General features: G+C 40.4%; 1 protein-coding gene across 3 annotated transcripts in view; it reads right to left on the bottom strand.

Moving 5' to 3' along the window:
- The window catches only part of Smg6 (SMG6 nonsense mediated mRNA decay factor), a 251,623-nt gene that overhangs the window by 218,586 nt on the left and 10,826 nt on the right, over positions 1 to 22,211 (bottom strand). For all 3 annotated transcript variants that reach the window (XM_041663953.1, XM_041663955.1, XM_041663954.1), the window contains exons 5-8: positions 21,171 to 21,277; positions 20,834 to 20,912; positions 13,911 to 14,021; positions 13,332 to 13,544 (exon numbers count right to left, since the gene is read on the bottom strand). In XM_041663953.1, the coding sequence (XP_041519887.1) occupies positions 13,332 to 13,544; positions 13,911 to 14,021; positions 20,834 to 20,912; positions 21,171 to 21,277 (510 nt within the window). The remainder of the gene's footprint in view (positions 1 to 13,331; positions 13,545 to 13,910; positions 14,022 to 20,833; positions 20,913 to 21,170; positions 21,278 to 22,211) is intronic.

Consider the following 22,211-nt stretch of genomic DNA (forward strand, 5'->3'; position numbering starts at 1 on the left):
TCTGTAACTCCAGTACCAGAGGATCTTCTGACTTCCTCAGGCACTGGAAATATAAGTGGTGCTCATACACATACATATAAGCAAAACACTCATACACATAAAAAATATTGCCGGGTGGCAGTGGTGGCGCACACCTTTAATCCCAGCACTCGGGAGGCAGAGGATGGCGGATCTCTGTGAATTGGAGGACAGCCTGGCCTACAAGAGCACCAAAAGCTACACAGAAAAATCCTGTTTCAAAAAACTTAAAAAAAAAATGAAATTTAAATAAATAAATCTAAAAAAGGCTGTTTTTTTAATCCTTAGCAGTTTCATCACAGATCTTTGCTATTAAGTGTGAGAATTATTCCTGGTGCTGTAATTTAATATCCTTGATTAATTCATTGACAGCAACAATCCACTGTTCAGAGTAAGTACCCCTGTAGTCTGAAACACAGCTAAGGAAAAGCCACCATGAATGCCCAGAACGCTTTCAACACTAACTCTGAGCAGCTTTTTCAGCAAGGGGGTTCTAAGTGGAATCTCGATAGGATACCACTTGTGTTAGCAGTCCTCCCAAGCTGGATGTTCAATCCAATGCCACTTGCGCTGGCAGTACCCCACATATACACGCACAAGCTGGATGTTCAATCCAGATCACATTTCAAGTCTTAAAACCAGGAACTCACAAGCTAACCCTCTTACAACCATTCAGAGAAGAAAGATCCAAAGCTCACACCCAGCAGATTCAGAACAAACTGGGTAGGACATTATTATCATTACTAATAACCTAATTAAATTAAACTTTCTGTTTGTTTATGTGCCTGATTTCTAGTCACTTATGACAGAAACTCTAGGAATGGTTTAAAAGAGGATATTCTAGTAGGGCTGCTAATACTCAAAATTGAACAAGCTAATATAAAAGCAATGTACAAAAAAATGTTACATAAGTTAAATACATGACATATGGAGCATGATGGTTTAACAGAGAAGGCACATCTATATGAACTCAAAGTCAGCCTGGTATACAATGCAAGTTCTAAGACAGCCCATGGATATAGAGAAATATTGTCTCGAAAAATAAGGAGAAAATACATGACATAAAGGTTTGTAATAAGACATATAGCCATATTAAGAACACATGATGAAAGAAAAAGCACGCTGAGAAGATAACAAGTACAAACAGTTCTGTACAATACTCATGTCAAATATGGAACATGGGGGGCTGGAGAGATGGCTCAGAGGTTAAGAACACTGGCCGTTCTTCCAGAGGTCCTGAGTTCAATTCCCAGCAACCACATGGTAGCTCACAGCCATCTGTAATGAGATCTGGTGCCCTCTTCTGTCATGTAGGCATGCGTGTAGGTAAAACACTGTAAACAAAATAAATAAATCTTTAAAAATAAAATGAAACACGGGACATAGCTCAGTGATAGAGAACTTGTCTAACATGAGACGCTAGGTAAGATTCAGCACCACAAAACACAACAAAAATGAAAATTAAAAAAAAAAGAGAGATTTGTTTCATTATGACCAAGTGTACTGAGGAACACTTTGACCATTAACACACATTTTGTGCTTGTTTGTGTGATTCTGCTCACAGGAAACACAGGAAAGCACATGCATCTATTTTCAGCACTCAGGAGAAAGGGAAGATCAAGAGTTCAAGGCCAGCATAGGCTACAGACTAGGACACTAGAAAACTCCAGCTGAACAAAGCTGCACGAGTGCACATAACACACACACACAGACCACAAATGTGCCAACCTCCTCCATTCCACACCTGACCACCTCATTAAAATCCATACCTACACACACCTGTTCAACATTTGCCCTTCTGATTTCACAAAACCCTTCAGAAGCTCACTCCCACAAGCAAACTTTAACTTAATGTAATATTTATATATTTACTAAGCGTTTAACACATAGAAAATTGAACAGCTGCATTTAATTAGGCTCCTATCTCTTTTCCCTTTAGTATGTCACTGAGTAAATCTCGAGTGTTGGGTACCAACTCATTTCTCTGTAAGCCTTGTGGTTTTTATTGCACAACTTTGTACAACAGTGATTTTCAGGAATATATGTATTACATTACAGTAAACTTACCACATGTACAACTGATAATTTAAAAAAGCAAATTGCAGAGTATTATAAATTAATTTTGTTATATAATGTATTTCATGACTAGGGAGATAGCAATGCCTATCATACATGACACATGACCCCCCAGGGTTCAATGGACAGTATCACAAGCATACACACACACACACACACACGCACGCACAAAGTGCTATTTCATAGTTCTGAAAGTACATGTTTACATGAACAACCTATAGACTATTAGAAAAATGTCTAAAGTTATATCTACCAAATACATCACAGAGCTATGGAGGTAGAAATGTAAGTGACTCTCACTACAAACTATGCATGTGCTTTTATTTGATTTAGAAATGATGAATTAACATAACTTCTTCAATAGAAATATTTTCTTTAAAAACCAAACACTGCAAGACCGGAGAAATGGCTCAGAAGTTTGGAGCATTTGCTGCTCTTTCAGATCATGGCACACACTTCAGTTAAATCACAACTACTTGTAACACCAATTCCAGAGAAATTTGGTAACTACTGGCCTGCACATGCTCACACAGATGCATACACCTATTTATCTTCAAAGAAACAAAACCTACAAACATGCTGGTGGCATTCAGTACCAGAGGGTGCCATGCAGGTTGCTGAAGGAGAGCAGTCATCAACACTATAACTCAGCAGTAGAACCTTTGTGCTACACTACCAAGTGAGTCTGCTAGTGAAGCAGTTGGCAAATCTGTTAGGAAGATGACAATCCAACATTTTCTCCACAAAACGGAATGTACATATGGCATTATGAACCCATTCAAAAGCCTCTGGCTAAGGAGTTGATGGGCCCTAATGGAGAAGCTACTGATGTTTTGGTAAGTGGACACAACATGTCTATAAATCTGCCTTCTAAATATTTTGCTTGTGTGTGTAGGGAGGGGACACGATACATATCTTTAGTCCCCCAGCACTAGGGAGGCACAGGCAGGTGGATCTCTGTGAGTTCAAGAACAGCCTGGTCTACAGAGTGAGTTCCAGGACAGTCAGAGCTACATAGAGAAATCTTGTCTTGGGGAACAACAACAAAAAATATATTGTTACTGTCAGCTTTGGTCAGAGGCTCATGTTTGTAGCGGGCTATTGCAGAAACACATAACTGATCAAGTGCTGAGAGTAACTGCTGAAACTGAGCCTTAACCTTAACCACTTATATCATCCTTTCCAGGGCTCAGAGAAGAGCTCAAAGGGAAGGCAGAAAGAAATTAAAGAGTTTGCTGAGCGGTGGTGTTAAACACCTTTAAAACTAGCACTTGGGAGGCAGCGGCAGATGGATTTCTGTGAGTTTGAGGCCTGGTCTACAAGAGCTAGTTCCAGGTCAGGCCCCAAAGCTACAGAGAAACCCTGTCTCGGAAAAAAAAGTCATCATGATACCCATTATTATGTATTATGTATAACATGCTAATAAAAATAAAAAAAAAAAATAAGCCAAGCAATGGTGGTGCACTCCGTTAATCCAAGCACTTGGGAGGCACAGGAAAGTGATCTCTGAGTTCAAGATCAGCTTGGTCTACAAAGTAGACAGCCAGGACTACACAGAGAAACCCTGTCACAATAAATAAATAAATAAATAAATAAATAAATAAATAGAATTAAAAATTTTTAAGTTGTTTATTCTTAATTATGTTTATATGTGTATGTACATGTACTTGTTAGTAACTATGGAGAAGAGAAGTATCAGACTCCTTGCAGCTAAAGTACCCGGTAGTTGTGAGCCACCTGATATGGGTTCTGAAATTGGAAGTTGGGTCCTCTGGAAGAGCAACAAATGTTCTTAATCAATGAGACATCTCTCTAACCCCCAAAACCTCCACTTTTAAAGTTTTAACATAGTATCAAAGAAGAGATTCCATGGCTTTTTGAAAGAGCTATTAAAGTATTTCTTTCTTTTTTAGCCAGGCAGTGGATGCACAGTGGGATTTTAATCCCAGCACTCAGAAGCAGAGGCAAGCAGATCTCTGAGTTTAAGGCCTGTCTTACAGAATTAGTTCCAAGTCAGCCAGGGCTACAGAGAAACCCTGTCTTGAAAAACCAAGAAAAAAAAGTATGTTTTGATTTCTGTGTAGCCCTAGCTGTGCTGTGTGTGTGTGTGTGTATGTGTGTGTGTGTGTGTGTGTGTGTGTGTGTGTGTGTAAGCCAGGCTGGCCTTGAACTCAAAAGTGCTGGGACTAAAGCTTAGTTTCCTTCATCTTTTTTTTTTTTTCCCATTGCAAACCCCTTCATGAAATTTAAAGAAAAACACTACCTTGTGATAATGAATTAGGAAGAAGAACCCAGCTCTATTCTAGCCTACCTTAAAAATGTAAAGAAAGTCAGGTGGTGATGGCTGTGCACGCCTTTAATCCCCACACTCTGGGAGGCAGAGACAGGTGGAGCTCTATGAGTTTGAGGCCAGCCTGGTCTATACAGTGAGTTCCAGGACAGGCTCCACAAGAAACCCTGTCTCAAAAAAAACAAAAACAAAAACAAATGCAGAGAAAAGGCCATTTTTCTTAGTATAAGAGAATGTATTTTTTGAGGGTTTTTTTGTTTGCATTTTAATTTAAAAAACTGTCATTAAACATTTAATGAAGTTATTAGAATTATTAATGAATAAATGCATATTTTTTGCAAAAATAAATCTTTGTTCCACTGGAAGGTCACTTTGGTCATTCCATAGACCTAATTAAGTCTTGACAGATTCCCTCAGTACTTGATTTCCAAATCTCAATAATGAAAAGAGCTGATCTCTGTCGCCTTCCCTTCATTCTTTCCCTCTGATATACATTCTAAGACTTAGTCTTTATGTACAGGCACTGCAGACAAGACAAAGAGTCTTCAATCCAGCAAGGGGCAGGTCTTGGAAACAGTAAAAGGTAACATTCAAACACTACACCTATTACCACTACTTTTTGTTCTGTTTTAGTTTTAGGACAGTGTCTCAGTAGGTAACTCTGGCTATACTGGAGCTCTGTAGACCAGGCTGGCCTCAAAGTCATAGATTCTCTTGTCTCTGCCTCCCACATGCTGGAATTAAAAGCATGTGCCACCTACTTCACTAATTAGAAAAGTAATGACCCGAATTATGGAGCTGGGGGAGATGGCTGTGCAATTATGAGGGCCTGAGTTCAGATCCCAGTAGCCAAGTAGAGTAGAACGTGTACTTGTATGTAACTTTACCTGGGGTTAGGGACTGAAAGGAGACAAATTAAAGACACTTGACCTGAGAGTGACTTCAGGCCCCCACATCTGCATACACACATCATACATACATTCACAATGAGAAAGAGCTAATCTTGGTGATAAGGAAAATATTCCTGGGGTAAGACTGACAAGACTAGTGAGAAGTGTAGTGTGTCAGAGAAAGGTCTCGCCAGGAAGTGCTGGTAGAAGTGTCTGAACCTTTCAAGAAGATTGGTAGACTGGAACTAAGGGAAGAGTGGATGTAGGCTGTATGTAGGAGGGGTCAGATCAAGAGGGACCCAAGAGACAGTCAATGATTTTTAGACTTGATTTTTTTTTTTTTTATACAGGGTTTCTCTGTAGCTTTGAAGCCTGTTCTGGAACTAGCTCTTGTAGATCAGGCTGGCCAAGGACTCAGAGAGATCCGCCTTGCCTGCCTGTACCTCCTGAGTGCTGGGATTAAAGGCATGCATGCTACCACTGCCTGGCCTATTCTTGATTCTTAAGACAAACTAAAGACTCAAAGACAAGCTATGGAAATGGCTCAGTAGGTAAAATGCCTACCGTGTAAGCATGAGGACTTGAGTTTGGATCCCCCGAGCCTATATAAAAGCTGGGAACAGTGACACATGCCTATAACCCCAGTATCAGGAAAGTAGACTCACTGGCCGGCCAGACTAGCTGATCAGGTAGGTGAGCATCAGGTTCAGTGAAAAACTCTTCTCCCCACCTCCACCAAAAAAAGGTGGTGGAGAGTAACTGAAGAACACTCAGTGTAAACTCTGGCTTCCACATGCACACAGACTTTCAAGAAGAAAATAAAATTACCAGAAATGTCTATCTGGAAAAAATTTAAAGTATTTTTGGAAGCTCATTTAGGGGTACATGTTAAAAAGTAAGATCTACATGATGGTTCATGCCTTTGATTCCAGCACTCAGAAGGCAGATAATGGGAAATCTCTGTGAGTGCCAAGCCAGCTTGGTCTACAAAGTGAGTTCCATAACAGTCAGGGCTACATAGAGAGACCTTGTCTCAAAAAATAAAATAAAATAATAATAATAATAATAATAATAATAATAAAATAAATCAATTCTGAGAAGGATTAGAAGTGTGGGAAGACAATGCATGATGGCAGTGTGGAATAGGTGGCAGCAGTGAGAAGGCAGAAGTCAAGACAGATTAAGCAGTACTTTGTACTGACTCAATGTAGGAAAGAAAGGAAGCGGTAAAGGATAGCTGCATCTCTGGGAAAACTCCTCTTACATCGGATCTCCAGCCATACTGGTAAGTACTGAAGTTCCCTATGCCCATGCTCTCAAGCTCTCACTGCAGCATAGAAATGCCCCCAACATTGCACTTTAACCTCTCGAAGCATGCCCAGATTAGGGCACTGACTGCACGGTCCTGCAACCTCTCAGGCTTACCTTTGTCACGATACTTGCCACACTGCCCTGTAGTCATACACAGTCAGGACTGTTAGACGTGAGCATATATTCTAAGAAAAGCACTTTTAGGCAACTTCATCACTGTACGAACATTACAGAGTCTTACACAACTAAGACAGCAACCTCACTAGGTAGGTACCAGAAGGCAGACCTTAGGAAATGGGTACTACTGAAGGACCATCATTGTGTATGTGGCTCAGCTCTAAGAGAAATACCATTGTATACCACCTGACAAAATTTACGTTTCTGTCTTCCCCATGACTAGTGTTTCTAAGGTTAGAAATCAGCATTAGTTGTTTTACTATCTCTATACTCAATATTTAATTATGAAGCTATGTGATACAATGAGCTGAAAAAGCAAGCTGAGATTTTGGAACCTACTGCAAGAAAGAAAAAAATAAAACACCTCAGAAGCTGACTGGGGCCCAAGAGTGAGACAAACACTTTATCTAAAGTGGATAAAACGACTTCAAAAATGCAGGCTTGCTCATCAAAAGTGCTAAAAGTCTAGAATGAAAATGCAAAACTAAAAGATGTACTTTTTAATTAAAGAATTTTCACTCATGATGATATATAGACTAAAAACACAAAATAGCTACATAAGTAATTTAGAGAACAAATTGTCACACTTTATATATACCACAATTATTTGGAATTTTTACTTTGGAATATTTTCATGTATTTGAATAATTAAAATGATTGGGCCTGGGAATGTACCTCAACAGCAGAATTATTTCTCTACCACGCTCAAGGCCCTGGGCTAAATCCCAATAACATACCTAACCCTACACACACACACCATTAACATAATTAACAGAGAGATGGGCATGGTGATGTATATTTATAATGTCAGCAACTCAGGGAGTAAAGGAGTTCAGGATCATCCTCAGTTACACAGGAGTTTGAGGACAGCCTGAGCTATGACACTCTCTAAAAACAAAAGGCTAAGAGCATAGCTTCGTTGACAGAATGCTGGCCTAGAATATATGAGACTCCAAGTATGATCCCAAGCACTATTTAAAAATCGGATGGGGTGGCCCACACCTACAGGCTGTAATACCAGTACTTGGGAGGTAGAAAATTGAGGATCAGAAGTTCAATGCTGGGCTGGCAAAATGGTTTGGTGGATACAGCTGCCTGCTGCCAAGCCTGCCAACTTGAGTTAAATCCCTGGAACATACATAGTGAAAGAAGAGAACTGACTCATGCAGGTTGCTCTCTGACCTGGTGTTTACAAATGTACACACATAAATAAATAAACATAAAATAAAAGCAAGCCTAGTGGTGGTGTACTTCTGCAAACCCAGTACTAACACAGTGAGAAAGGATACAGAGGTAGAAGAAATGCCTGGAAACTTGACGGACACATTTGCCTACAGTGTACTGTGCAGTGGCAGAAAAAAAAAAAAAAAAAAACAAGAGAGACCACCTCAACAAAGTAGAAGTAGAAGATCAATTCTTAGAATTTGACCTATGACTTCCACAGGCTAACCATGGCATGAGTGTACACACATGAAAACTAAATAAAATTAGGGCAAGTGAGATGATTCAGTGGGTAAAAAGCTTGCTTGTCACCCAGACTTCAGTCCCAGGCCTTACATGGTTAAAGGGGAGAACTTACTTACTCCCACAGGTTCTCTTCTGACCACACATGCAACATGGCACATGCGCACACACTCTTAATAAGTGAAAAAAATTAAAAATGGTCAGGAAAAATGGTTCAGTGATTAAAAGCACTTGCTGTGCAAGTATGAAAACCATGTAAAAGTCAAGTGTAATCCCAGACATGCCTAGACTCCTAGCGCTGAAGGGGCAGAGATAGGAGACTCCCTCGAGTCTATTAGCCATCAGTCTCAATGAGTGCCATGAGCTCCAGGTTCAGCAAGAGACCCTGCCTATGGAACAAGGTAGAGTGTGCTACAGACACCTGACACCTCCTTAGGTGCACTCAAGTGTGCGCATGTGCACAATGCACGCACATGAACAGGCATACACACGTACATACACATAATACATCTCACACGAGTACAAAAAAATTAATAAACTACTAGAATCAGTGACAGCTCACCTACTAAAAATGTATTTCCTGAGACATATATTATAAAACCAGAGTTGCACAACAATTTTTTTTTTTTTTTTTTTTTTGCTGGTGGAACGGAGCTCTAAGTTGATGACAGTGCATACTGGCAAGCATTCTACCACTGAGCTCTATATCCAGTCACTACATCTAATGAAAAAGAGTTCTACAAAAGATTAGCTTCATCTATATAAGAAATACTTCCCAACTGTGTGGCCAATATCAAAGAAAGTCACATACTCTTTTCTCAAAGTGTCTTTTGCTTTCATTTAAAAAAAAAAAAAAAAAAAAAAAACACCTGAGAGCTGGTGGGGTGGCTCACCAAGCAAAAACACTTGCTGTGCAAGCCTGACCACCTGAGTTTGATCCCTGGAACCCACCGAAGGGTGGGTGAAAGGAAAGAACTGACTCCACAAATTTGTCCTGACAGCCACTTGAGGGCCATGACATGTGGACCACATATATCAGGCACAGACACATATAAACACACAATAATAAATATAATAAAAAATTAAACAGCATAGTCCTATCCAGAAAGACAGTATAGTTGTTAGTTTAAAAAGGCTTTCAGTTTGGGCTGTAATATCCAAAACAACAAAAGCAGCAGTGAGGGATTCTAACAGCAGGAATGAAAATGTATTGCTAGAACTCACATTAATAGAGAGCCCCATGTACACCATGATACATAGGAAGTTGGAAGCTACACTTATCAATTACTACTTTCCAAGACATACACAATACAGCTAAAGTATTGAAAGCTAACAGGAAGATAAATGGAAATTTTAAATTAAACCCATAAGAGTTGTACACTGTAGCTCATACCTGTAATCTAGGACCCAAAAGGCAGAGGCAGGGGGATTGTCATAAATTAGAGGTCAGTGGGCTACAGTATAAAGTGCTGTTTCAAAAAAACAATAAAACAAGATATGCTGTTGTACTTGGGAGGCAGAAGCAGAAAGGTCAAGAGTTCAAGGTCATTCTAGCTAAATAGTGAGTTCAAGGCCAATCTGGGATACAGGAGACCATCTCAAACAAGAAAAACAACAAAACCTGAGACATTCTCCTATTCCACCATTTTTAACCAGTTCTCATTAGAAATTCATGTTTCCAACTTCAAGAATAAACAGAAAGGCCCTTCCTTGTGTGCACCTACAAACGCTGCATGTTTACCTGTATCCCCAGGTAAACCACAAGTGTACCTCCTCTCCATAGTTATAAGAAGGATTCTTTGCCCCCCTGCCCAGCTAATGCCTTTACCTATCCTCCAGATCTTGTTTCCTCCTCATACTATCAAGGATCTTCTTTCTCAGTTTCAACTTCTTTATCATCCTGTTCTTTTTCCTTTCTCCATTTTTACATGTGTGTGTATGTATATGTATGCTTGCATGTGGGTGTATGTTCATATGGAGGACTGATGTTGGTGTCCAGAATCATCTTCAATTTCTTCAATTGTTCTTTTACCTTTTCAATAAAGCAGATCTCTCAAATCAAACCCAGAGCTAGTCAATATAACTAGTCTTGTTAGCTGCTCTGGATTTCTCAAGATTCTATCTTCCAAGGTGGGAATTGCAGTTGGGCTGGCATGTGCACCTGCTATTTACCTGAATTATGTAAATTCCAACTCTAGTCCTAACATATGTACAGCAAGTGCTTTGACCACTAAGTCATCTCCTCAGCCTTCATTCTGTTTTTAAAATCTCTTTCTACATTGTATTTGTGTGTATATGTGTGTGCACCATGACACATATGTGGAGTCATAGGACAACTAGTATAAGTCAGTTCTCTCTTTTCACAATGTGGGTATCAGGGCTTAAATTCAGGTTACAAGATTGGCTCCAGCTGGGCGGTGGTAGAGGACACCTTTAATCCCCACACTCAGGAGGCAGAGGCAGGAGAATTTCTATGAGTTCAAGGATAGCCTGGTCTACAAGAGCTAGTTCAGCCCAGCACTCGGGAGGCAGAGGCAGGCGGATCTCTGTGAGTTCGAGACCAGCCTGGTCTACAGAGCTAGTTCCAGGAGAGGCTCCTAAGCCACAGAGAAACCCTGTCTCGAAAAACCAAAAAAAAAAAAAAAAAAAAGAGCTAGTTCAGGACAGGCTTCAAAGCTATAGAGAAACCCTGTCTTGAAAAACAAAATCAAAACACACACACAAAAAAAAAAAAAAAACGTTTGGCTCCAGGCATTATGCCAATTGTTATTCTGTTCTTATGCTGGAGCAAATGAGTCAGCTCTCACTTTATCATTATTATACATGTAGCAAGATGCCTTCAAAAATAGTCTTCTCATGGGGCAGTGGTGGTGGTGCACACCTTTAATCCCAGCACTTGGGAGGCAGAGGCTAGCGGATTTCTGCGAGTTCAAGGCCAGCCTGGTCTACAAGAGCTAGTTCCAGGACAGACTCCAAAGTTATAGAGAAACCCTGTCTTGAAAAACAACAAAACAAAAAACCCAGTCTTTTCTGGGGCTAGGAATATAGTTCAATAATGGAAAGTGTTTACCTAACAAGCACACAATTCTGGGTCCCATCTCTAGCCCCAAAAGAAGAAATACTCTGGTCCAAACCACTCTCCTTGTCTTGTTACCATATGAGTATCTACTTCGATGTCCCACATAATGACAAATTATGTCTAAAATTAAACTCATTATCATTGTCTTAAAACCTGGTCCATCATTATAGTCTACCTCAGTATAGGTTTTGTTTAGGGAAATGGTATTGCAGAGTTTTGTTATAAGTGTTTTTTGATAGGGCCTAACACTGAAAATCAGGCTAGCCTAGAACTTACTATGTAACTCAAGATAAATTTGTGGAAATCATCCTGCTCAGCCTCCAAGTACAAGGCTTATAGGTGTGGTTACCTGGCACTAACCCCTCAGTTTCTAAACAAGAAACCTAGGTGTCACTCTTGACTCCTTCTTCTCTCTGAGCTACCTATTTCTAATTAAGCCCTTTGGATTCGTATCTTTCCATCTCTGAAATCATTTACTGGCTCAAATCCTACAACTAACTTAAATTTCTCTCACTGAGCAATGAACCAGACTCCTGCATTTTTCTTCATGTTCTTTCTCCCTAACCTCAGGAATCTTCACATAGTTAGTTAATTTTTCTAGGATACTTTATCATTCTCCTTTCCCTCCTCTTCTTGCTATCTTCTAGGCATTCTTCACACTTCAACTGACCAATGACTACTGTGCTCCCAGAAAAGCAGGCACACATCCCCAAACAAAGTTCATTATACCTAAGTCTAAGTACTTGCTCATTCCACTAAAATGAAAAACAAGGGGATAGCACAGTGGTGGTGGCACACACCTTTAATTCCAGTACCTGGGAGGCAGAGGCAAGTGGATCTCTGTGAGTTCGAGGCCAGCCTGATCTACAGAGGGAGTTCCAGGAAGGCCAAGGCTACAAAGAGAAACTGTCTTGAAAAACGAAAGGAAGGAAGGAAGGAAGGGAGGGAGGGAGGGAGGAAGGAAGGAAGGAAGGAAGGAAAAACAAGGGGATATTGCTATTTTCTGTATCATTAGTGCCAGGTATACTCTAAGCCATAAGAGGCTACTTCATAAAAGGCTTGGGGAAGGCAAGACAACCTCAATGGTTAAGAGCATTGGTTGCTCTTACAGAGGACCCAGGTTCAGTTCCCAGCACCCACAATGGCTCAAAAATCTCTTTAATTCCAAGTCCAGAGAATCTGACCCCATCTTCTATCCTCCTCGGGCACCAGACTCTCATGTAGTACATATACATACTGCAAACAAAACATTCATGCACGATATAAAAAAGCAGAAAAATAAATAATAAATGGTTCATCACAAAACAGACTAGCCACCCTACCCACGATGTTTTAGTTCATATTTTAAATAGAAGGCCAATCAAGAAGGAAACATTAAGTACAAAATCTCAGCAAATATTCATACATATTGGTGATGCTTAACTCAAAGCAACAAAAATAATTTCTAATTCTACATTTACTAAATTCTACAGTGCCACATAGTGGTAAGTAAGGGAAACACATGCTAAAGACAAAGGGACCTGTGAAATCCTAGGAGGCATTGGTTGGTAGGTAGTATTCTCCAGAACACAAGGGCATGGTGGCTTACCCCTATATACCCAGCATTTGAGAGACCGAGGTAGGAGGATTGTCACAGAGACCAGTCTGGGCTACATAGTGAATTTCAGGCCAGCTTAATATACAGCATGAGATCCTTCTTCTTTAAATAGATACAGCCAGGCAGTGGTGGCGCATGCCTTTAATCCCAGCAATCGGGAGGCAGAGGCTGGCGGATCTCTGTGAGTTCGAGGACAGCCTGGTCTACACGAGCTAGTTCCAGGACAGGCTCCAAAGCTACAGAGAAACTGTCTCGAAAAACAAAAACAAAAACCAAAATAGATAGATAGATAGATAGATAGATACATACATACATACATACATACATACATGTCTGTGCCTTGGCTCCAACATATACAGAATTCTATGACCTGGGACAGCCAGATTTACTGAGCTAGTCTGGCTCACTACGTCATTCTCAGGAACTTACATCAATGGGACTCAGGGTGCCCAGACCATTTTCCTGTTCAGAATCCTTCCCAGACTCAGTGCCCTGGGAGGACCGAGAACGGGATGGATGAATCCAGATCTCCAGGCGAGTAGTGTCATCCCCAACATGCCGGAAAGTAGACTTCTTTCCTTTACGCCACTGATCAGGACTCAGTTCAAATTCCTCGTGCTGCTTCTTTTCCATCTGTTCAGCCTGTACAATAGATACACAAGCTCAGATCTCCTAGTCAGCTGATAAGAAAGCCCTCTGTCAGGTGTTTGTTGCCTAAAGACTATAAAAGCTAAAAGACTCTACAACAGTACCAAAATGACAGAGTATTATCTGTGTTGCCTTATAGACATCACAAGATGCTGTGGAAAGGAACACTCAGAAGGCCCAGCAAATTCTCCTGAAGATCTATTTCAGAGTTCATTCTTTACAGGAACTGACTGAAAAAGTCATCAGTGAAGCTCCATGAAACTATGTGAAGGTATCTTTTAGTCATCTACTTAAACACTTAGGCACAGCGGGAAAGACATTCCTCTAAGAAGGAATAGGTCTGCCTGCATTCTTACTCACCTTTCGTTTAGTCTCTTCAAATAAACTCATGAGACTCTCTTTAGCAGTCAGGATAGGGTTGCTGGCTGCTAGACTGCGCATATAATAATATACAGCATCAAGCTTCCTCCTCTGTGGAAAGAAGCCAGAGATACTTGGTCAATTGACCTTCTTTTTTCTTTCTTAAAAAAAAAAAAATACTGGCAATTGCTGAGTGGTGTTGGCACACGCCTTTTGATCCCAGCACTGAGGCAAACGCAGGTGCATCTCTATAAGTTTGAAGTTTGAGTCCAGCCTGCACTATAGAGCAAGTTCCAGGGACAGCCAGGACTATACAGAGAAATACTGTCTCAAAAACACAAAACAACACAAATACTGGTGATTGAACTTAGAGACTTGTACATGTGAGGAATATATCCTAACACTGAACAATAGCACCAACCTTTTTCAAAAATTTATTTTGAGGTAGAGTCTCACTAAGTTATTTGAACTTCTATAATCTAAGCAGGCCTTGAACTTGTGATCCTCCTGTTTTAGCCTCTTGTACCACTTCGCCCAGCTCAGCTTTCTTTCTGACACCAGTATACCACAGCTGATTCACGAAACCCAGTAATCTCTCCTGACCTGTCCCTCCAACTATAAGGAATTCCAGTAAGAATATCAGAAAGTGCCGGGCGGTGGTGGCGCACGCCTTTAATCCCAGCACTCGGGAGGCAGAGGCAGGCGATCTCTGTGAGTTCGAGGCCAGCCTGGTCTACAAGAGCTAGTTCCAGGACAGGAACCAAAAGCTACGGAGAAACCCTGTCTCGAAAAATCAAAAAAAAAAAAAAAAAAAAAGAATATCAGAAAGTAATACATTTGAAAAGCCAAGGTAGGTACATCAGAGAAGTTTTATTAGCCAGCATGATACTTTATCTTATATGCAGAGGCACTCTAAGAACCAAATATTCATATGGGAGAAATGAACAAAGAAATCCCTTAAAATAAAGACAGCAGCCAGGCGGTAGTGGCATGTGTCTTTAATTCTGGCACTAGGGAGGCAGAGGCAGGCGGATCTCTCTGAGTTCAGGGCCAGCTTGGACTACAGAGTCCCAGGACAGTCCCAGGGCTGCACAGAGAAACCCTGTCTCAAACAAAACAAAATTACATATACATATATACACATGATAAATTTAGAGACGGAAATGGGGCTGGAGAGATGGCTCAGAGGTTAAGAGCATTGTCTGCTCTTCCAAAGGTCTTGAGTTCAATTCCCAGCAACCACATGGTGGCTCACAACCATCTGTAACGGGGTCTGGTGCCCTCTTCTGGCCTGCAGGCATACACACAGACAGAATATTGTATACATAATAAATAAATAAATATTTTTAAAAAAAATTTGGAGACGGAAATGATTACTTATGATGTTATGATAATCACATGCCTTGAGCTTAGCTGTACTTAATGAAGTCAGTTGTTTACAGTTTTTAAAATCAACAGGTATGTTGACATTTTTGAATAAACTCAGCAAATTAACACTTCATGCCTACTTTATAACCAATAGGGAAAAGAATAAAGGAAGCTGCCAGGCATGATAACACATGCTTTTAATCCCAACAGAGGCAAGTGGATCTCTGTGAGTTGAGGCCAGCATCATCTACACAGCCAATTCCAGGACAGTCAGAGATTTGTAGATAGAACATGCCTCAAACAAAAAAACAACAGCAACAAAAGAATAAAGGAAGTTGAACACAGACAGCAGCATGAACCTATAATTCCAGCCACTCTGGATGCAGAAACAGGAAGACTGCTTAAGCCCAGTGTTCAAGGCCAGTCTAGCAACATAACCAGACCATACTTCATAGAAAAGGCAGTAGGAGGGAGGGGAAGAGGGCAGGAGGAGATGAAAGGTTGACAACAACGAAAGCACAAAGGAGAATATCAGACTATTTTAGTGTCTCTTCTACTTCATATGCATTTTCACCATTCCCCATTAATATCTCAAAACATGTCAAAACAAGAAAAAAGAAAAAAACCTTCATTCTCAGCATCTACACATTCTTCAAACTTTTATCTAATATTTATCTAACATAGTTATTGGCCCAGGTTTTAAGGTCAAATGCCCGAGTTTGAATTGGTCACACATTTATATTTCCTTATTTGTAAAATGCTAATATTTGCGCATGTGATTCTAATAAATATTAACTTCCATAATTCATATAGCTAGTATAACATCTGCATTATATTCAGCAGCCATTTTTAATATCACCCCAATCCATACTAATCTCTGCCTATACCAACTCACTTCACTTGAAGCTATTTTATTGATTCTATTTTTCATATTTAAACATTTTTAAAACTGAGATAATACTTGAAATCAGTATTTACAACTGTGGCTGAAAGTAATGACCCAGATCTGCCTACTTGAAAAGACCAGAAGAATTGTTCAGGCGGTAGTGGCACACATCTTTAATCCCAGAACTCAGGGAGGGAGGCAGGTGAATCTTTGTGAGTTCGAGGCTAGCCTAGTCTACAGAGCAAGTCCTAGGACAGGCAGTACCACACAGAAACCCTGTCTTGAAAAAAAAAATCTTGTCTCAAAAATAAGCAATCACTGGGCCATATTTATTATTTCTATTTTATTTCTTTTAATTATGTATACATACATGTACTGTAGAAGGGTAATGTACACATGAGTGCAGTAACAGCAAAGGGCAGAAGAGGGCATCAGAATCTCTGGAACTAGAGTGACAACAGGTTATAAACCACCAGATACAGGTGTTGAGAACCAAACCTGATCTGCAAGAGCAGCAAAATCTCAACCATTAGACTGGCAGTTCTCAGCCTGTGAACTGTGATCTCTTTGGGGATAAATGACCCTTTCACAGGGGTCGCATATCAGATATCCTACGTATCAGATAGTTAACAATTCTTAACAGTAGAAAATTACATTTATGAAGTCGCAAAGAAATAATTTTATGGCTGGAGGTCACCACAGCATGAGGAACTGTATTAAAGGGCTGCAGCATTAGGAAGATTCAAGACCACTGCTCTAGGCCACCTCTCCTGCCCCTCTGCCATATGTATCTTAATTTGCAGTTTGTTTGTTTAAACTTAACACAAAATAACTGTGTATCTAACAATTAATGAAGTTCGCTTTAGGGAAGAAACCAAACCATGTATTTTATCACGTACAGTGCCCTGAAAAGCACTATACAGAAGCATGTTCTCAATACCTCAAATGAATTTTGAATGATTGATTGGAAAAGACAGAAATGTTGAAAAGTGTTAACGCCTTAAAACCCAGCACTCAGGAAGGCAGTAGGCGATCTTTGTAAATTCAAGGTCAGCCTGCTCAACAAGAGTTAGCAGACAGGCTAGGGCTGTTAGGTGGAGAAATCCTAAAAAAAAAAAAAAAAAAAGAAATCCTGTCTTGAAAAACAAACAAAATAGCTCTTTGTAGTGGCATACAGATCTAAACCTACATTGGGATGGGAGGAATCTAACAAGATGGGAGAAAAAAAGACTCTCTTAAGTTGTTCTCTACATACATGCAATCACTTGATTACACTAACAGAAATGAACCACACATAGACAAATAACAATTTTTTAAAAAACACCAAAAATTATAAGGAATGAGAACAAGTTTTTGGTTTTGTTTGTTTTTCCCTAAAAGGTGCTTTTTTTTTTTTGTTTTTGAGACAAGGTTTCTCTGTATAGCCATGGTTCTGCTGATAGTTTGTCTATTTATCATACATTAATTAAGCCCTGGGTTTGATCTCTAGCACCAGATAAAAATTGGTATGCAAACACATTCCTGTAACCACAGCACTGGGGAAGTAGAGGCAGAAGATCAGATTTAATGTCATCCTCAGTTATAAGGCAAGTTCAAGCCCTGGACTATATGAAATCATGTCTCACATTAGGGAGAAAAAACAAAAAACAAGAAACAAGAGCCTGGTACAGTGGTACTTGGCTTACAGTTCCAGCACTTGAGAGGCTTCGGCAAGGATTGGTAGCCTGAGCAATACAGCAAAAATACCGTCAAAAGAAAAAAATTAGGTAGAAAGGAGGGGGAGGAAGAAAGAACAGGGACAGGAGGAAGGAGAAAGACTGACTTTTCTCTTCACTGATACACACATTAGCTGCTTCTAATCCTTGATATCTTAGTACCTATCACTGACCTCCCCACATCTTTTCTTCTTCCTGCAGCTTCCTGCCTGGAATCTTCTCAGCTCCCGAAGTCCATTTCTCTTTATTAGAACTATATTCAATGGCAGCTGGTAAAATTTGGAGAGGTGTGTGACCAAGTGTTTACTGTGTGTTCGCTAAGCATCCACTTTAGATGAAAAATTAGGAGTATCAAGAGATCTAGGGAAGCAAGACATAGTGGCTCATCCTTTAATCCCAGCACTGAGAAGCAGAGGCAGACAGTCACTGAGAAGCAGAGGCAGACAGTCTCTGTGAGTTTGAAGCCAAACAGGTCTACAAATTGAGTTCCAGGCCACCCAGAGTTATTCAACGAGCCTCTGTCACACAAAAAATATCTGGGGGAAAGTAAAAAGATCTGAATGCTGGGGACGGGGTGAGGCCCTTAAGGGAGGGAAGGAAGTAAAAGAGTTTTGTCTTCTTCCTGGAAAGGGAAACAAGGTAAGATGCAGAATAACAAGCTGCAGAATAATGCTCCTTTAGGAAATTAAATGCAGTAAAGAAGAGGTATGAACCAAGTCAAATAAAGTGTGGGATCCCTGACAACTCACCTCAAAGTAAGGTAGTCAGGGTCTGGAGAGATAGCTCAATGGATAAAGACGCTTGCCACCATTCCTAATGATCCTCGTTTGAACCCCAGTACCCACATGATGGTAGGAGAGAAGAACCTACTCCTTCAAACTGGCCTGATCTTTTTTTGTGGTTTTTTTTTTTTTTTTTTTTTTTTTTTTTTGGTTTTTCGAGACAGGGTTTCTCTGTAGCTTTAGTGCCTGTCCCGGAACTAGCTCTTGTAGACCAGGCTGGCCTCGAACTCCCAGAGATCTGCCTGCCTCTGCCTCCCAAATGCTGGGATTAAAGGCGTGTGCCACCACTGCCCGGCTGGCCTGATCTTCATATTCAGTGGCACTCGCACGCTCACGTACACACACACCAAATAAATAAATAAATGAACATAAAAAAGAAAAACAAAAGGAGTCTGAGGATGAAAGTCTAAAGAAGCTATTCTTTGGGCTACACAGATCAGAAGAAATCAATCTCAAGGAGCTGATGCTATCAAAACTGTATTTTTTTTTTTTTGGTTTTTCGAGACAGGGTTTCTCTGTGGTTTTGGAGCCTGTCCTGGAACTAGCTCTTGTAGACCAGGCTGGTCTCGAACTCACAGACAGAGATCCGCCTGCCTCTGCCTCCCAAGTGCTGGGATTAAAGGCGTGCGCCACCACCGCCCCGCCTCAAAACTGTATCTTAAGGGGCTAGAGATTGTGCATAGATTAAGAATACACCAGCTATTGCTGGGAGGCGGTGGCACGGGCTTTTAATCCCAGCATTTGGAAGGCAGAGGTAGGTGGATCTCAGTGAGTTCAAGGCCAGCCTGATCTACAGAGAGTAGTAGGACAGCCAAGACTGCTACACAGAGAAATCCTGTGTCAAAAAGAACAAAAAAAAAAATACCAGCTATTCTTGCAGAGAACCCCCATTTTGATTCTCAGCACCCACATGATAGTTTACAACAATTTGTAACTCAAATCCCAGAGGATATGCCACTCTCTTCTGGTGGCATTGCACACACCTAGTATACAAACAGGCAGGAGAAACACTAATACACATAAAAAAGAAAATAAAAATAAATCCCTATATTAAGCTAGATATGATAGTATATGCCTTTCAACCCAGTATCTGAGAAGAATGCAACTTCAAAACCAGCCTGGGCTACTAAGTAAAATAAATCCAGGGCTAGAGAGATGGCTCAGAGGTTAAGAGCACTGACTGCTCTTCCAAAGGTCCCGAGTTCAATTCCCAGCGACCACATGGTGGCTCACAACCATCTGTAATGAGACTGGTGTCCTCATATGGCTAGCAAGGAGACAGACAGAACACTGTATACACAATAAATAAATAAATCTTTAAAAAAAATAATAAGCCGGGCGGTGGTGGCGCACGCCTTTAATCCCAGCACTCGGGAGGCAGAGGCAGGTGGATCTCTGTGAGTTCGAGGCCAGCCTGGTCTACAAGAGCTAGTGCCAGGACAGGCTCCAAAGCTACAGAGAAACCCTGTCTCGAAAAACTAAAAAAAAAAAAAAAAATAATAATAATAATAATAATAATAATAAAATAAATCCAGGACTCACTTCAGTAGCACATATACTAAAATTAGAAAGAAAAAAAAAAAAAAACAGGTCCCTGAACAAGGATGATACATCCCATATTTTTAAAACAGGCAAATAAATAAATTCAGAAGCTGGCAAAAGGCTCAGTATGTATAGTGCTTGCTGCCAAGACTGTCCATTAAGTTCCATCACTGAGACCTCCATGGTAAGATAGAAGCAACTCTCAACATTGTCTTCTGACCTCTACACGCATACCTTTACATACTAAACCAGTCACAAACAGATAAAGGTAATAATACAAATTTAATCAATATTATAAGAAACTCGTGTATGGTGTGGTGGGAAATGCCTGTAATCTCAGCACTTGGGAGGCTGAATAAAATATGACAAATTTGAGCTGGGCATGGGGGCACACGCCTTTAGTCCCAGCACTCAGGAGGCAAAGGCAGGTGGAATTCTGAGTTTAACCTGGCCAAACTGGTCTACAAAGCGAGTTCCAGGATGGCCAGGGCTACACAGAGAAACTTGTCTCAACAAAATAAACAAACAAACATAACAAATTTGAAGTCTGGACTATACAGTGAAACAAAATTCTAACTCAAGAAAAGAAAACTGCCTAGAAAACAGTTCCCCTTCCACAGGATTTCTCACCGTATACACTGCCAGTAAAGCCAACTGGTTATAGGGGCGCCCATTCTTGGGAGCAATATGCTGGGCCTTCAGGTACCAACTAAAATAGAAAAACGGAATGAAATGTTAACTCTTTTCCAATCCATCCTCATAGACCTTCTACTTAAGTTGTAGACTAGAAAATTAACTAGATATAGCCCTCAAGTGTTAAAGCACAATTAAAGGGACTAATTAAGGAATTAAGGACAACTGAAGGACATTCCGTATGGGAGGCAGCTCAAACGGCTGGATATCTTCTAATGATTCACTTAATGCCACCATAGGGAAGAGAAATAATGTGTCAAGAGATAAAAAGTACCTGCGTGCCTTCCCATAGTTTGCTGTATCATTGGCTTGCTCCCGATACCTAGAGATATCTCCTTGGCAAATCATACAGCGTTGAGCACTGATCAAAGCATATTTTACCTACAGAATAGAAAACCAGTTAGTAGAGTACTCAAACACAATTCAATACCAGAAGAAATGAATGAAATCTAAATGACAGAGTGACAGGTAAAACAGTCCTCAAAAAAGTCCTCAAAACAAAAGTTGTCAACTTATCTTGACTATTAAAAACCCATCACCAACATGATACATAATGTACTGAGAAAATACAGCAGTGGTGGAGAGAGTCCCACACAAATGTAAAAATACATTCTTAAACAGAGTCAAGCAATCTGGGTGATCTCAAGGAAGCTTTTGGAACGCCTGGAAATAGATTTCCTCATCTGTATTTAATACATATTTGGGCTAGAGAGACAGTTCAGTTGTTAAAAGCACTTGTTGCTCTTACAGTTCCCAGTACCAACATGGTGGCTCACTGCCATCTGTATCTCTAGTTCCAAGCAATCTGATGCCCTCTTCTGACCTCAGTGAATATCAGGAACAAATATGGTTCAAAGGCATACATGCAGACAAAACACTCATACACACAAAATAAATAAATCTAAAACCAAAATTTTAGAATACATATTCTAGAAACTGGAGAGTTGGAGCACAGGTAAAGCACTTGCTGCATAAGCATGAAGACCTGAGTTTGATCACCAGCACTCAAAGAAAAGCTGCTTGGCCTCATGCACTGTGGGGGAAGAGACCCAGAGGATTACTGGGACTTGCCAGACAGTCAGTCCAGCCAAAGTGGTGAGCACCACATTCAGTAACATACCCTAACATAAAAAAAAAAAAAAAAAAAAATCAAATTAAAGCCCGGCACTGGTGGTGCATGCCTTTAATCCCAGCACTCGGGAGACAGAGGCAGGCAGAACTCTGAGTATGAGGTTAGCCTGGTCTATAGAGCAAGTTCCAGGAGAAACCTTCCCTGGCGGGGGGGATCAGAAAAAAACAAAAAAATACCATCCCT

This window comes from Microtus oregoni, unplaced genomic scaffold (genome assembly GCF_018167655.1).
Source record: "Microtus oregoni isolate MIOR12 unplaced genomic scaffold, Mior012 000015F_ref0000493, whole genome shotgun sequence".
Lineage (NCBI taxonomy): Eukaryota > Metazoa > Chordata > Mammalia > Rodentia > Cricetidae > Microtus > Microtus oregoni.